Source organism: Dothidotthia symphoricarpi (assembly GCF_010015815.1).
Source record: "Dothidotthia symphoricarpi CBS 119687 unplaced genomic scaffold P153scaffold_5, whole genome shotgun sequence".
Classification (NCBI taxonomy): domain Eukaryota; kingdom Fungi; phylum Ascomycota; class Dothideomycetes; order Pleosporales; family Dothidotthiaceae; genus Dothidotthia; species Dothidotthia symphoricarpi.
In genome coordinates this window covers 1,361,328-1,377,305 of record NW_022985012.1, presented here as the reverse complement: position 1 = coordinate 1,377,305, position 15,978 = coordinate 1,361,328, and the positions used below count along the sequence as shown (strand labels likewise).

The following is a 15,978-nucleotide window of genomic DNA, read 5'->3' as shown; positions in this document are numbered from 1 at the left end:
CACACACACAACACTCTCCCACGCGACGACTCCAACACCAGACTGCCTAATTGTTAACCATTCATCGCTATGGCGCCCGTCGGTATGTACACTTTCTTGCTTTATAATCCAAGTGCCATTACTAACATTCGCTAGACCGCCGCGAACATCGACAGCAGCGCGTGCGCGGCGCTGGGTAAGCAGCCCCTTACCCTACACACACTCGCCATACTAACAATATCAGACCGTCATCCGTCCAGGCAGCGTTTGGCTTCAATTTTGGAGCCCTCGGCGCCAAGCAGGCATCTCTTCCGCCTCAACGCTCTCCTCGCCGCGCGCCTGCCCAAAGTACACCACGCGGCGCAAACGGCTCTGGCCAGCGACATCGCAGCGCGTCAGCCCAGCGCAGCACCAGCGCAAAGCAGAAGGGCACGCCAAGACATCGCACTGTGACCCCGCAGACAGGAAAGCGGAAGCGGGCTTCGACACACGCTACAGTCGATGAAGAAGATGAACTCAGTCCCGAGCGCGATGAGAATTCTGGCTCGGTGGAGAAGAGCAGGAGGGTTGCCAGAACCGTCTCACCGATCCGCGAGACAGTCGACGAGGAGCAGGACGAGTTGTCGTTTGTTGCAGACGAGGGCGCAAGCACTGCACGCAAAGCAATAGGGGGCGCATCGATAATCACAAGTGGCACGCCCAGTGCGGAGAGAAGTGGCAGCATAGCAAGAAGTTCCCGGCGATCGAGCACACGCAGGTCGAAATCGACAGACGTTGCACCCGTCACACCTGGCATGCTCCCCAATGGCCGGTCAGAACTTGCAGCAGCCTCGCCTTCTGCTGTTGACTTCACTGTCATAGGCGTTGCCCCGGATGGAGAGGAGAGCGATGACGAGCTGGCATCACCTGAAGTGAATGGGACGACGCCACTAAGTACGGCCAGGGCACGCCAATCGCCTGTTGAACAGCAGGAAGATGAAGATATGGGCGAGGATGAGCTTTCCTCCATAATCCAAGCAACTCCAACGCAAGAAACATCGACTGTTGAAGAAGCGGTTATCGAGGAGACACCAGTGGAAGAACGAACAAATGAACAAGCCATCACTCGGCAACCAGCCAAGCGTGGAGCAATAGGGCGCGTGGTGCAGGACGAGGAGGAGGAGGAGGAGACTCCAGTTGAGCCTGCTGTAGTTAAGGCGGCAAAACGTGGCAGGCCACGAAAGGTTGTCCAAGAGGAAGCTGAGACTCTAGCCACGCCAGTAGTGCGGAAGCCTGGGAGGGGACGAAACAAGCAAGTACCCACGGAAGATGAAAACGACGAAGTACCAGACGAGCTGTCTCCCGAGACTGAGCGAACAAAATCCGCACATCGCCACCAAGAAGCGCGAGAACTATCGGACGAAGAAGATGTAGAGGAAGAACTCGATCTCACGCCCCGCCCTACCACAAAACGCCCATCTCCCGCAAAACCACAACGCACCAAACCTCCTACCTCCCAGCCGCCCCGCAAGCGCCAGAAGTTCTCAGGCCCCAAACAAGCCATCTCCGTAATGCGCATCAAAGGCTCAACCGTCCGCGGCATCACCGTAGCCGACACAACACGCACCCTCCTCGACGAAACAATCGACCACCGCCTCACTCGAATCGCATCGAAAATGCAGTCCGTGCCCGACCGCGACCGTCGCAAAGACCTCCGCAGCGAAATCAACCTCTCCCTCTCCTTCAAAGAGAGTCTAAACGAGAAGCTACTAGACCTACAAGACGCAAACGACGTCCTAACCGCGAACTTCAAGCGCAGCAAGACCCTCAAGCGGGACAACGCCGACCTAAGACGCGATATCCTCGCCCTCCAGAACAGCAGGCAGGACGTAGCGCTCGAGCACGACGACGTGCAGGCACGGTACGCTGCGCACAAGGCGAAGATTGAAGCGCGCGACTCGCTTAGCAAGGCGATCTTCGATATTGAGGCTGCGGTGCTGAGTGGGCGGAGGAGAGCGGCGGATGAGGGGAGGGTGGACGAGGGCCCGGAGATTCCGCTGGGTATGCTGATTGGGGATGTGGGGAGGGGGGTGGGCTCGTTTGGAGGGGGGTTGTTGGCGGGTGTTAGGTGCTTTAATGGCGTGTTGGAGAGGGCGGCGGGGTGGTTGGAGGGGAGGGCGTAGTATGATGCTGGGGGGGTGTTGTGTGAGGTGAGGTGTTATATAGGTTGGTTGGGATGGATGGGATGGGATGGGAATGGGAATGGGAATGGGAATGGGAATGTGATGGGATACCCGGCTCGGCAAATCACAGGATGGCGTTACGTCTACACCCCGTAGGTACATCACACTCGATGAATACCTGCCCCCATACATTATTTTTCTCTATACTCCATCACGTCGTCCTGCGTTCCACGTGCTCATCACATCTCCATATCCATCCCCCGCTACCCCAACTACACCACATACGCCTAGCGCGCATGCAACATGAGTAGCGCAATGTGGAGACGGGAACGGAACCACTGCGTCATCATGCGCCCCGCCTTCCGACCTATGTCATGTTCTAGCCCGCGTCCGCGTCGGTTGGGAGACTTCATTCCTTCACGTCTCGTCTCGTCGCATTGCGTCTTTGCTACCTCGTCTGATTTGTTGTATGCTTTTGGTGTCTTGTACTGTGTTGTGCTGTGCTGTGTTGGATAGGAGTTGCTCAAGTGTTGAGGGTGGGATAGAGATAATTTAGTGTTGGGCAAGATAGAATAGTTGGTTGGTTGAGGGTAGGTGGGTTGGATCAGATTGAGGGTTGAGGGTTGGACTAGTGCCGAGGAAGAGAAGGGATTGGGACTTGACGCGACGAATTGAAAAATTGAAAGTTGAGAGAAAGAGAAAGAGAAAGAGAAAAAGAAGGGAATCTCACATCTAGATTCATTCCACGACCTACATCTACTACCGTGGAATCGCTACCAACAACACGACACCAACCCACGAACCATCAACCACCCCGCCCAACCAACCGGCGTACAATCCCCGCCATGTCCAGTCCCCGGTCCCACCGCCCCAAAACGCCCACGCCCTCCCCCCTCAACTCCCCCTCAACCCCCCCCTCCAAACCCACGCTCCCCATCTCCCCCTCGCCAACCAGAAAATCCCCCCGCAACCCCTCGAACAAACTCTGGACCCAGGAGCAGCAACGCAGAACCTTCCTGCACCACCTAACGCAATGGTCGCTAAACCACGATTCCAGCCCGCACTTCCACGGCAAAATCAGCCTCTTGCCAGGAGCGGGTCAGACACTCGAGCTGGGACGCTCAGTGACGTGTGTGCTTAGTTTCGAGGATGCGCGGCGCAGGATCGTGGTGCGACTCTTTGCGCCCCAGGGCGAGGGAGACGCAATACAGCATCGACGGCGACGTGGCAGCGAGGCAGCGCACTGTATCTACGGCCAGAAAGACGCTGGGCCGCGGCATTACACCCTCGTTATTCGCAGCGGCGCTGGCTGGATCCCCGCCCGCACCTTTTTCGGCAAAATATACTTCGCACGCCTCGCTGCGCGGTCTGCAAAAGTAAAGAACCTGGCCGGTGACACACGTCTAGATGCGTCGCAGGCAGTGCAAGTGCGCTCGCGCTGTCTAGGCCCGTCGCCTGCGCTGAAAGATAGCGTCACGGTACGACCGCTGTTTCGCAGGTTTCTCGCCCTGCCGCCTGAGCTGCAAGAAATGATCCTCCGGACCGCGGTGGGGTGGACGCGGGTTATGGATTTCTGCACCAGTGACGAGGAGAAGGCGGGGGGGAAGAGGGAGACAGGCGGTATCAGTCTGGCGACCATGTTCTGCATTTCGCGGGAGATAACGCATAGGATGAGGCCGTGGGTATATCGCAGTACGGATTTTGCGTTTGGACTTACTGGGTACCTAAAATCCCCGCCTTTCCTTTCATCGCATGCTGTTTAGCTAATGTATGCTAGTTTCACCTCTTTCCTCTGGCACCTCACGCCCACGCACCGCCCGCACATCCGCCGCCTAACCTTCCGCTTCGGCCCCCTTGCCCTCCTGCATTGCATCCGCTGGCTCGCGCCCGACCCCGTCTTCGCCCTCTTCGAACCCCCCGTCCACACCAGCCCCCCAGGCCTGCAATTCTTCTGGCGCGCCCAACTGCGCGACCTCACGCGCGAGCTGCACATCCACACGCTCACCCTCGATCTCGCGGGGGTTCCGGACGTGGATGTGCGGATCGTAGTGCGCGTTTTAGGCGAGGCGTTTGGCGGGGTGGAGCGGTGGGTGTTTGTCGATTCTGGGGTGACGAAGGACGGGAGGCAAGGTAAGGCTAGGGCTGTGGGGAAGGATGATGAGCGTCTACGGGGGTTGGGTAAAGGGTCGTGGAGAGAGCTTTGTAAGGCGTATTTCAAGAAGTATCGCCGCGAGTATTATTTTCTTAGGGCGGGGCTGATGCGCGGGCCTGAGGAGCTGGTGGAGGCGGTTATGGATTGCGATAGGGCGTTTTTTGATCGGGGCGTGGGTCGGTGATGGGTTGTTTGTTTTGCTGTTTTGTGTAAGGGTTGGGTTTGGGTTGAATGTGGGGGGGGGGGGGGGGGGGGGGGGGGGGGGGGGGGGGAGATGGTGTGTTCCTCTTTTTGAAGTCGCGCACTGTCGTGCTGTGGCTCTGAGTGTATGTATGTCTATCTACGCACAGGTTCTGGATATAAACGTATATACACTTCATCCCATCCGCCATCCCATGTACTCCAACAGCGAACATTTGGCGTCCTCAGCACCACACAACGCCTTCTTGGATCCACTTCATCACGAACCTAGCTCTGGGTAGATCTCGTACTCCCGCCATTTCACATCCTACGGTTCAGGAAGACACCCTCTTATTCACAACACTGGGCACCGAATAGGAGGACGAAACAAGGCGATGATGAGACAGAAAAAGAAAAAGAAAAAGAAACGCTATATCGATGTGTAAGATAGGTCTTGGGATTTATGCAAGGGTGCTTGGTATCTCGCGCTGCTTGCTATTCCTTGCCATGATGACTCTTCTGGATGCTGAATGTATTTAGCTGTTCGCTGTATGTAAATGCGTCGTTTGTGGTCTTTTTGTGTCGCGTACAGAGTGGTGTAAGGCATGTGAACTCGAGGGTATTGTGTATTAGGTGAATGAGCGTAGCGGGGATTGGGGGTGAGATGTATGGGATGGGGTGGTGAAAGGGGGAATTCTCTATTTCTCCGGTTTTCGACTCAACATGTCGCTGAGATGCCAGCGAAGCGAGGTCTTACTGAAGCGTCGACGGGCCGTTCTATAGTGCTAGATTCGTCCCACTCTTCGGAGGGGGTTGGGTTCGAGATTGGTATTAGCAGGCGAGGGGGGTGAGTGGAGATGGGGTGTAGATTGTTTAGTTCTTTGTTGGGCACAGAATTATAAGAGCGATGGGAGAGTTGGTTGAGATGGCTGATTGAGTGTGTAATTAGGCTTATGGCCGATTGTCATTTTGTTATTCTTTAGGATATTGATGCATGTCACCGAAGCAGATAAATGCAGTACAAGAACCCCCGGTTACCTATTTCAACACAGCTGAGAAGCTAAAAGCTCGAGCTTTTGCTCATAGTTACTATCAGTCAGAGTACGCGGTGATAGGGTTAGAGAAGCATAGTTGATCAATAAACTTATTGAGCGTGGCTTATTGACTCGTCAAGGTCTGCGCTGTGTAGAGCATATAAATACACTTCAACAAAACTGTCTTTTGACAATTGGTGATTCAATGTACCGATACGAGAACGCGTATTCTAGAGCCCAGGGAGCCGTTGATCGAACTTTGATGGAGATTGTGTAGGGTAAGGTGAGAGAGCTAGGTTGGTGGCTCGAACATACCTCACATACATGCCCAGACTCGGGGCATTATATTGTTCAATCTTGCCTTATTCGTGTTTGGACAAATGGAGTGTGTTGCGAAGGGGCCTTGGGGCTGTGCGGAAGCGAGACCGTTGGGTTCTTGGTCTGACTTGGAAAGGCGTCGCGTATGTAATAGGGCCCTTTTCGCGTATTCTCCTGCTTATGGCATGCTTGTATCTTGGTTGTGACGAGTGAATCAAGAGAGTGCTGTTTATGAACCATTGCGTTTATCATGGCGCTTGTCATTCTTCTTCTTTTTCCTGGTTGTCACTACAACAACAACCTCGACTTATGAGTTCAATACCACTGCGTGGCTAAAGACATGTTGGGGGTGCTCCAGTCTTGCTATCCGTTCTTGTTCGAGGCTTCCGTGTCGCTGCTTCGCGGGAACGCGATGCGGTGTGTTGGTGTTGTCGTGGTCGTGATTGCGATCGTCTAAAGAGTTCTTATCGATTTGTTAGTTTGGTTCTTCTTGTATCGCGCCTACTTTCACGTCTAGTTTGCCCCACATAAAGCACTTCCTTCTCCACTCCTTGACACACAACATCCGCGGATACTACAACTCAAAACTGACGTCCTGGACAAACTTGGAAGAGTCGCCACAGCCGATCAATAGCGAAGTGCGCACTCCATTCGCTTTCACTCGATATGGCCAACAACAACATCGCAAGGTCCAGGTCTGACCCCAAAAATGTCGAATGTAGAGACTGCGCCCGATTGCTCGCGACAATCGCGCCGACAGGGCTCGTTCCGGTCGACTCACAGGCTCAGGCGTGCGACACGTGTCGAGATTTCAGCGCGTTTTATGAGACTTTGGAAATTGCACGTGGAGAATTTGAGATACTGAGAAGTAAAAGACAGGATCATAGGGGTCGCCAAATGGCACGAGAAGCGGCGAGCAGGGCAAGAATCACGTTCGAGAACTTCCTGATGCGAGTCGAGGCTGGCATAATTCGGAAGAATAGGGAGGATGAAGAAAAAGGCGAGCTGGAAAACAACCAGGGCCTGAAGCGCTGTCACAGCAACGATTTCCTCCCGACACGTAAGCGCCTCCAATTCTCAGGTTTGATCGAGGACCGAGATGATTACAGGAATTACCTGGAATTTAATCGGCATGAGGATACCTACGTACCAGGCCGGTACGCCCCACCTGGCGGAACGGAATACCTGGACACAAGCGGGCATTCGCAGACGCTGTCAAAATTCTCTCGCACAAAGAAAGTTGGGAGTCAATGGATTGAGCTCAAGGAAGAAGATGATGAGAAGAACAAGGGCTTGACAAATGACGAGACGAAAGACAAAGCCAGCACGAAGGCTGAAAGCCCAACTACTACTATGGAGGAGGGGATGAGAGAGGTTGCAGAGCCTGAGCCTGATGAACGAGCTCTGAGATTGGTGAGAAGAAGGGTTTCGCCAAGCTTGGAAGCCCAACAAACTTGCAGCAAAACAAGTTTGATAGGACGGATCGGCAAGACATACAATGCATCCAAGAACGCTCACTACGCCTTGCAGGTACATGATTCACAGGAAAAGATTTCCGACATCGAGAGTGCTGGAGTGACATCACCATATGAAAACGGAATTTTGCACCTGTCGAATAAACGACGCCAGCCCGTGTCTGTAGACAACAGCAATGCGGCAGATGATAGGGCAGACCGACGGGAGAAAATATGGATGCAGGATACAGCAGGTGTCCACGACTCATCATCCTTTCAAGAAAAAGACACAAGCGAGGGCTCCGCGGAGCGCGATTCGCGCGGCAGTACAGCACCATTCCATGTCAAACAAGAGGAGGCTCTTGCTAGCGCGATGAACACGGCTTCGCGAATACCAGTGGAGGGTATAACGAACACAGATAAGCGTGTTGAACAGGATACGAAGGGTGTGGGGGCAATAACCACGGACAAGAGGCTGAAGGAAATTAAGCAGACAAATTGCCCGGACGCTGCAGATCTGACTACTTCAAGCGATCCGGCAGATCTGATACCACAGAAGGAGATCTCTATAAGAGCGGTCACCAATTTCATGCAGGGCTGTACCTAAACAACACAGTAACATTGATTCGCCGCTGCCCACCGAGGAAAACCGTGGAGGCTCGAGCACGCAATCTCGTGCAGGGTATTGTGTAGGAATCGAAACTGGTGAGGCACAGTATTTCACAGCCAAGTCACAAGATCCTGCACAGCGATGCTTTCCAGGAAGTTCCCGAAGCACGAGCACGTACGGACGGACTTAGTAACTGCCGAATCAGAAACTCGTATGATGGTACAACAGCCCATTGACAAGGCTGGCTGACTCCACGTCAGCCTATCTACAAGTCCACTTTCGAACCATGGTACTATGAGCCGCTGATCCCATAACGGTATTTACTACGCTTGATATGGTACTTGCTCGCACAAGTGGATTGTGGCTGGTGAAAAAAGACGCGTGGTCCAATCATCTGACTTTGTGTCCAGTTCGCATGGGGTATTTTCGAATTCCAGAGTGGTTCGGTGAATATGGGCGAAACTAGGTTCCAAATGGTACATGTTTGGGTGTTCAAAAACTACACATCACCGTTAATTGCTCAGTTAGTGGAATTCAGAATTGTATCAAACAGATGCTACAGTTGAGGTAGACATGTTGAGTGAGTAGACTGAGCCTTGTCGCGATGTGGAGCAGAGGACTCAGCTGCTAGGTATATTGGTATTTCGAATCAAACGGACACTTGGAATGACATCCCACACGATAAGCCAAGACTGCTGTATTGATGCATAATCTGAACTAGGGCTCAGTCAATAGATTACGACGTCTACTCTGCCAGAATGGACTGTAAAGAACGTTAACAAAGTGAATCCTGGAAAAGTCATGTTAAGAGCAGGCCAATTCCCCGATGCAGTAGGTATCCTACGAGCGTTGATTGCGGCGGAAACACACTCCCGTTGTTCGGTATGCCCTATGGTTGGTCGAGGTCCACGAGCGCCTTCCCGCGAGCCTAAAGTAGGGCAATCGGGACGGAACGATGAACCGAAGATGTTGTGTGCCGAACACGAGGCGTCATACCAGGGGAAGAAGATCGCCGTTCGGTGTCCGCTCGGCAAGTTGAGTGCTTGTTCCTTCCACTATAACGATGGAATGGTACCGACGCCGCTTGTTGATCACCCTCAGCATTAGGCTTCTCCAGCAAAACATGTCCCAACCCATCACATTCATCATCTTCTTTGCAAGTCGTTGAGCGCTCAAGACACGGCTGAACGCCAAACACATCCCCGACCACCATACACTGACCACAGAGCGGCTTCTCTCCGCAGATGAGACCTCGTCTTTCCAAAAACACACATTCTTTCATCTTTTGTGCATGCAAATGCTACGCTGCAACAGCCACCGCGATGATGCTTCGTTGCACTCATCCTTTAGTCTCACCCTACCCTCACTGACCACTAGGCTGCCGCGGTCAGACGTGACACCACCAACAAATAGTCTTACGCGACCACGAACCCTAGCAGCTCCATGGCGAGCGAGCTCACTACACGGAATCATATCAGATACTTCAGACCATTGCAGCGCCGGAGCTGGGATTCATGGATCCTGTCTGATGGTCGAGGAGGCCGGCCTTGTTCGGGGGGCGAGGCCGTCGCGCTCATGAACAGACAAACACGCGTCCTGATTCGCATAACACCAGCCCGCAAATCAGTTCTTCATCACTCTGTCTCTTGGAGCATCATAGTCCTTGGCCACGATGGCTGGTAGTAGCACCACTGCACCACTCTCAAGTGAGCGAGTGCCTAAGGGCAAATGCTCGGTGAGTCTCTGTATCAAGGTAAGCCCGATTCAATGCCACCAACATCCTGAATCTGTTCATCTTATAGCCCCTCGATAACGAACTCAATATAAATCATAACCAGCACGCGTCTGACTCTTCTTGGGCTAGATCTTCCTGTAGGAGATACAGTGGCATGATCATCATGATCTCCAGCAGCAAAACGAATCTCCTCCTTACACGCGACAACCAAAACGTGAAACTTCTGGCGACTGTCGTCTACCCCGACCTCGCACGTCTTCAACCTGCCCGCCGGGGGTACAACCGTACGCAAAATCTTCTTGACGGATAGCAACAACGATAGGACAATATGATCTGGAGCCATGTGTCTCGGATATAGAAGCATAGAGGAAGACTGCATGTACTTACGAGTATTGCAACAAACGTTGCGCTCGTTCGAACATGTAGTACTGGATGGGTGCGCCCATGGCCCTGATGCGAGCCATGGGCTAGAAAGACGCGTTGCGGAACGAAGTTCGAGCAAAGAACCCATGCAGACCTAGGGCTGATGGTAACCAGACTGGGGACTGTGCTTGTTACCGTACCTGATCCCTTAGGTCTTGTCACGATCTGGGTGCACTGGATGGACTTTTACTCGATCCTACCTAGGATAGATGCTGTACTTATGTTATTATATTCGACCGCTTCATACTCCTATTGTGCAGTCCGAGATAGTGTAGCCCAAGGTTTGTATTGCTGTCTGAACGAAAAGTTATCATAAGCAGACAAGTTGTGCTATAACATCCTGTCGATCAGTGAAGGATTGATTACTGAAGGCCACTATCATCAACGATTGAATAGACTCTGCGAGTGTGGAGAAGATAAGAGAAGACGAGCTCTGCAACTAACTTAACCGCAGCAATACGTCATGTATACCAAATAATTTTGTAACAATATAACAAGGTTACGCGTACAAAGCGGGTTGGTAGTCTCACAATTAGACATCTGCGAACTTCCTCATGATTCAACGTTCTCATAACTAATGGCATAGTCTCCTACCCAGCGGTATCAACCAAGTAAATCATATACTTCAGCATCAAACTGCAAAGTTCACGAGCAAACCCTTCATATATGTATCTGATCACGTGGTCGTATAAGTCGTATTGAAGATCCAGCACAGACCACTAGTTCGGGATGATCCATCCGTCTAAATTCTTCCAAACTTCTAGCCCCACGCAGATCCCGTCCCGCCCCGTTGCCGCTCGTTTGTTTCTCATCTCACCTTGACGATAGACTACAATATCTCGCGGACGCCGAAAGACGAAGATGCTCGGGGGGGGGTCGGCGGTTTCTCATTCCCGAATATCTTCGTAACGAGAATTGGAGACGCCAAGTGAGACAGCCTCCGCCTAGCCAACGCGACTAGGTAAACTCAACAGCGGCCTACCCGACACTATTGCTAGGTAGAGCGAATGCGACGCATCGTAACGCACAGTCCTTTCTAGAACATGGATGGAACAAGTGGCTGGGTAGGGCGTCAATGGATCGAGTATCATGACAGATTCGACGTGGGCAAGCGAACATGGCTTTTTTGTCTCGAAAGCGACGCGGAATCCGCGATCTTGTCTGGAATTGGATGCCCCACGACAAGACACGCATGTACAAGGGCAGAATCTTGTTGAATCACACTTGCATTGTCAAGAGGCAATCCATTTCGTAGGATCACTAGTAACACGATGTTACGATACCAATAGGTAGGCAAGCCCAGGACAAACATATTCGGCGACATGTCGGCAAGAATTGTCACACCGTGCGAATCAACGACAGTCGGTTTCGTAAGGCGTTGATGCAGCCATGAGACGCGCACGTTCAACGTGCATTAGTTAAGCTGTGCTTGATTGACCGGAAGCTTTATAGCGGGGGTGATTATTGTCTTGTGCATCGAGACATCAAGGTGCAGATCGTCCATAATAAAAGTATCGAACTTTTGAAAGGTGATCATGCGGGGGAATTGCCAATGCCCCACCGCCTATCGGGGATGTGTCCGTTGGATGTGAGCGGATTGAGTTTGCACATCGAACCATGAAGCATATCATTGTGGTCGGATGGTGATCTGACAGGGTCTGTCCGTGGACGAGCGGATGGCTGGGTAAGGCGATAGGGCCAAGGGAGTATGCGAAGTGTGTGGCCCCATGTATGAAATGCAGCTCGTTGTTTCCACCGCTAGAGCAATGGTCTGTCCTTCCAGAAGGATTCTTCATACGCTAATTGGTGGCTGCATGATTTTGCAAACATAAGCTATGTGCAGGAAACAAGACTTTGCCCCACTGAAGTCGCACCATCTTGCATGGGAAAGGCGGTGTCTGCATCCAATACGAAGTCTCGAGATGACTACTTAGCCATGCACTAGGAGTGCATCCTTCCTGAATGATTGGTTATGACAGGACTTCAATCGAGGGAGGGATAATTATATCCCATGCATGGTACTGAGTCGCTCACTAGGGATGATCAGAGGCACTATGTATTCCCAGCGCGCATGTTGTCGCTAAAAGATAAACGACAATTTCCACATTTATTCCCCGAGACACGATAGGGAGTACATAGGCCTCCCACCAACCCGCACCCTGCATATGTATGATACCCTGTAAGCCTTCACCGCCAGAAACACGTGGAGCGCCGTCTTCAACAGAGAAACCTGGCCTTCTACGGGATCCTAAGCCTAAAGCTTACCGCCCAGATTACGTACCTAATCTGATGCTCACCATACCATACATACACTTGCACGACTGACTGACTCAAGACCTCCTCTAACTTACACGCGCCACGTGCGTGTACGCCGTGGCTTGCCGCGAACGGCAGGAGCAGTAAGCTTAATGTACCGCCACAACATCCTGCGCATTGCGGGTCATTTGCCCGAGCATGCAATCGTGAAACGACTCTGACCTCACCCAATATATGGAGGGCGAGCGTGAAACTGAGGCTGGAGAAAGATCCGTTGTTCGATAGTTGAGTTGACGGACCACTGTATGCACCATGGGAGTGCGCCTGTTTTCGCTGGCCTTTGAGGCGTTGGCGCTGGGCTGCCTGCAGTTCAGTCGCCAATGACTTTTATAACTAAACTCATCTGGGTTACAGGCTGCAGGGCTGGATATGCATACCGATCGGCATGACACGCAAGCTCAAGTGGGGTAAATAGTCTGATACGCGCGAGACACGCTACGTGTTGATAAATTGCCCATATACGGAAAAGTTTACCGTTCTGACGTATGTGGTGTGAGACTTGGTGTGGCTAGAGTAATGTTCACAATCGATGATAGAGAAAAAGACGAACGTAACCTTGTTGTAGTCGCGGGATGTAGAGAAAACTGTTGTGTTGAAATGTTGTTCTATCATGCTGTGACTACGTGGGATATCATATGACTAAATGCTGCCAACCCGTTCAGATTTCTTCAAACTCCGTCGAAATGATGTCTAACCGGTTCGGTCCTGAATTTCAAGGAAACCGATGCAACTCCAAATTCCAGGCAAGCGATGCTGATGTACGTCTAAAAAACAAACTGGTGAAACCCCAAAGAAGCGGGTATCTGTTGCAAACCGGATGGACCGCATGAAAACTCAAAGTGACGTGATAATGATCTCCCAGTAAATGGGTGAAAAGGGCCGATGTACGTCGCTCAAGGCGCGAAAATGCCTTGTTGTTCCTCCCATTGCCATTGTTCAATAAGCTGTCGCACTCGGTAATCTGTTGCCCAGCCGATATCTGATTCTACGTCGTGAAGGAGGTTGACCACCACCTGGCGTTCTCGAGAATTGCTGAGACATTGCCCAGCGGTGAACAAGGGCTGGATAGAGTGAATGCGGACCGCTTCGTCGGAACGAGCAAGCGAAATCCCCACAATCTCGTAGCTATGCTTCTGGCAAGCAGAAAGAACAGATTGATAGGAGTTGAGGCGAGTGCATACTGTGCTACGCCCCTGAGTTGACTCTTGTGGCTTATTCATGAATAGAAGGATTTGGCTCATATGGTAGGTCTGCATGGTCGAAGCACACATCGGAATGCTGTACCACACCTCGGGAAACATGGCTTTGTTGTCTCCCTTGAGGAGTTGTCCTGGCGTGAGCGCAGGGTTGACCCTAGCCGAGGGCCTGAAAGTGACTGGCAATCCGTCATGCCAAATCTGGAACTGTTTTTGCAGGTGGTGCCAATAGTCCAGAAGAGTTTGTTGGGTAATTCCAGCCCAAGTCATTCCCGTGTTGCCCGGGATTTCGTCACCAGCAGCGATGAAATTGACTAGCTTGGCCATGAGCCAGACCAAGGCATTGGAGATGAGATCTTCTTTCATCATATGATCGTCATCTTCAGGGTAACCGCTCTCGGCTGCGTTGCTAGGAATGATGAATCCCTGATCGTCGATAAGCAGGCCTGCCTCTCTCCATAGCGACATGTCTTCAGTGTCAAGTCGTGTATGTGTCTTGTTGATTACTGGAAGGTATAAGTGACATGATGGCAAGTTGACTGGAGAAAACTTACAAGCTGCGAGCATATCCTGTCTCGCAATATTCCAGAAAGTCGCCCTTCGGGCCTTGGACATGGAACTGGGGGTCATCGAAGAAATCGTTGAAGATGGAGATGGCATCTGTTGGGGCATCATTCGTTCCTGTGTCATTACAAGGAGAGATTTGGCTCCGTTCAGGTGTTTGGCCCACTCAGAGACTGAAGTGTCCAGGGATTCGTAGACACATAGAATGGCCGAGGCTGCCAATAACTCGTCTGTGCTAGAAACAAACGAGGGAGTGCTCAAAGTCTTACGTCGTTTAGGGGTTGGCCCGTCCGATCCAAATGTTGAATCGCCACTGTACCGCTCATATTCGTAGTCCGAATCATTGAACGCAACGGTAGCATCCATCCTCAGGGCTTGTAGGAGCAGAGAGACAGCGTTGTCGTAATATACTGCTGCTTTGTGTTTCCAGTCGACGAATTGTGCATCAGGGTATAATTCCATCCGAGCTTGACAGGCTACACTACCTCCCATGACAGGCTTGTGCCCTTGCACACGGGCGAGAGCCTTAGCGGCACAAGCGACAGCTGCGTATTTAAGTAATGGGTTATCACGTGCCTTTACTGGTACATAAGACGCGAAGTATGTCCCTAGGTCGAAAAGATCCATCCAGTATCCAGGGCCTTCTGAAAACCACCGTAATAGGAAAGCAATCTCGTGATCCTGTTCTGCCAATGACTCAAAGTCTGAGCGAGGCGGGGACCGTCGCGAGCTTGATCGTGGCATATGCGGCAGCTGCTCTGCGGAGAACTCGAAGGATGAGGTAAGACGTGGATCAATAGCTGGTGGCGTCATAGACCTTGAGTGGTCCATAATTGGGTACGTGCGGCGGTTGCATAGTGAGGCCGGTGGTGAGATAGGTGTTCCTACTGTAGAATTTGGAACGGATGTTGGAGGTGATTGCATCAATAATGGCAATGCATCGAGCTCTGGTGAGTAGCACATAGGCATACTCATTGGATCTAGAGTTAAAGGTGTACTAGTGATTGATTGAATGTTGCCAGGGGTAGACCATGAAGCAAATGAACGGGGCTCAAAGGGAGCCGGCGAGTCCATGGAAGCGATGGACATGGTCTCGAAGTCCGGTGTGCAAGGATCAAGGTATGGGTTGGTGGTGTTGATGAAGGTCACTATGGAAGATGTTAGTAAAGACAGAGTAATAGGAAACGGGGCAGAACTCACCACTTCTGGGAATGTCTAGCCATATGGTGTCATTCTCGAATGTGTTCTTGTATGCGTAGAATCCCTTCAATGAGTTTTCGTCCCCCGAGTCATCGCCATTCATGGAGGCATTGTGTTGGTGACGAAAGACTATCCCAGAGCTTGGGATACATTCCCTCGAAGCCTTGGTACATTGTCCACACACAGGCTTCTTCTCGTCGCACTTCAGCTTCCGCTGGCGGCATGTGAGACTGTTACAGGGTTAGCAAAAGTGATGATGTGGACCACAAGCTCCACTTGCCATCCAGTTCGTGAACGCATGTTGAAAAAGGAAGATGATCTGTGTGGGTCTGTCTAGACAACTCAGGTCACGAGAGTCTTGTGTCAAACCGGTGGGTATGAGGAAACACCCACATGAGTCGGTGGGTGCTGGGCTATATCTATCAGCGTGGTGGGCGACGCAGCCTTCTTCCTGTATTCATGCGGGGTCTAAGCATGGTTCGCGCCAGCGGATCCGCCGTCACAATCTAAGGAGGCCCTGAGAGAATTGGCAAAAGCCTTCTTCCTTGCCCTAGTTGCATCATCCTGAGTCGCCATGACATTGCTTGATCTGGGGTAGAACGAAAAACTAGAGTTCAGTTTGAGAGCAAGGTGTGCATGGGCCGGATCGCGTCAA

General features: G+C 51.9%; 5 protein-coding genes across 5 annotated transcripts; 4 read left to right on the top strand and 1 right to left on the bottom strand.

The window, feature by feature from the left end:
• Positions 1-29: 29 nt before the first annotated feature.
• Positions 30-2,141, top strand: P153DRAFT_421312 (uncharacterized protein; the record flags this gene model as incomplete). The annotated part of the gene is made up of 3 exons (XM_033672304.1): positions 30-82; positions 136-175; positions 224-2,141. Exons 1-3 carry the CDS (start codon positions 70-72, stop codon positions 2,139-2,141), a joined length of 1,971 nt encoding a protein of 656 aa, XP_033526740.1. The 5' UTR covers positions 30-69.
• Positions 2,142-2,354: 213 nt separating this feature from the next.
• On the top strand, positions 2,355-3,030 carry P153DRAFT_364764 (uncharacterized protein). Its single transcript, XM_033667673.1, has one exon. It carries the CDS (start codon positions 2,445-2,447, stop codon positions 2,655-2,657), a length of 213 nt encoding a protein of 70 aa, XP_033526739.1. The 5' UTR covers positions 2,355-2,444; the 3' UTR covers positions 2,658-3,030.
• On the top strand, positions 2,984-4,484 carry P153DRAFT_335176 (uncharacterized protein; the record flags this gene model as incomplete). The annotated part of the gene is made up of 2 exons (XM_033665644.1): positions 2,984-3,861; positions 3,919-4,484. The coding sequence occupies 2 exons, from the start codon at positions 2,987-2,989 to the stop codon at positions 4,475-4,477; spliced, it is 1,434 nt and encodes a 477-aa protein (XP_033526738.1). The 3' UTR covers positions 4,478-4,484.
• A 2,007-nt stretch (positions 4,485-6,491) lies between these two features.
• P153DRAFT_335173 (uncharacterized protein) lies at positions 6,492-7,247 on the top strand (the record flags this gene model as incomplete). Its single annotated transcript, XM_033665643.1, has 1 exon — positions 6,492-7,247. A coding segment is annotated over one exon (756 nt), but the record flags the coding sequence as incomplete, so codon positions are not given.
• A 5,702-nt stretch (positions 7,248-12,949) lies between these two features.
• Positions 12,950-15,907, bottom strand: P153DRAFT_421311 (uncharacterized protein). Its single transcript, XM_033672303.1, has 4 exons — positions 15,604-15,907; positions 15,324-15,553; positions 14,114-15,271; positions 12,950-14,065 (listed from the first exon to the last, which is right to left on the bottom strand). The coding sequence occupies exons 1-4, from the start codon at positions 15,621-15,623 to the stop codon at positions 13,257-13,259; spliced, it is 2,217 nt and encodes a 738-aa protein (XP_033526736.1). The 5' UTR covers positions 15,624-15,907; the 3' UTR covers positions 12,950-13,256.
• Between the last annotated feature and the right edge of the window lie 71 nt (positions 15,908-15,978).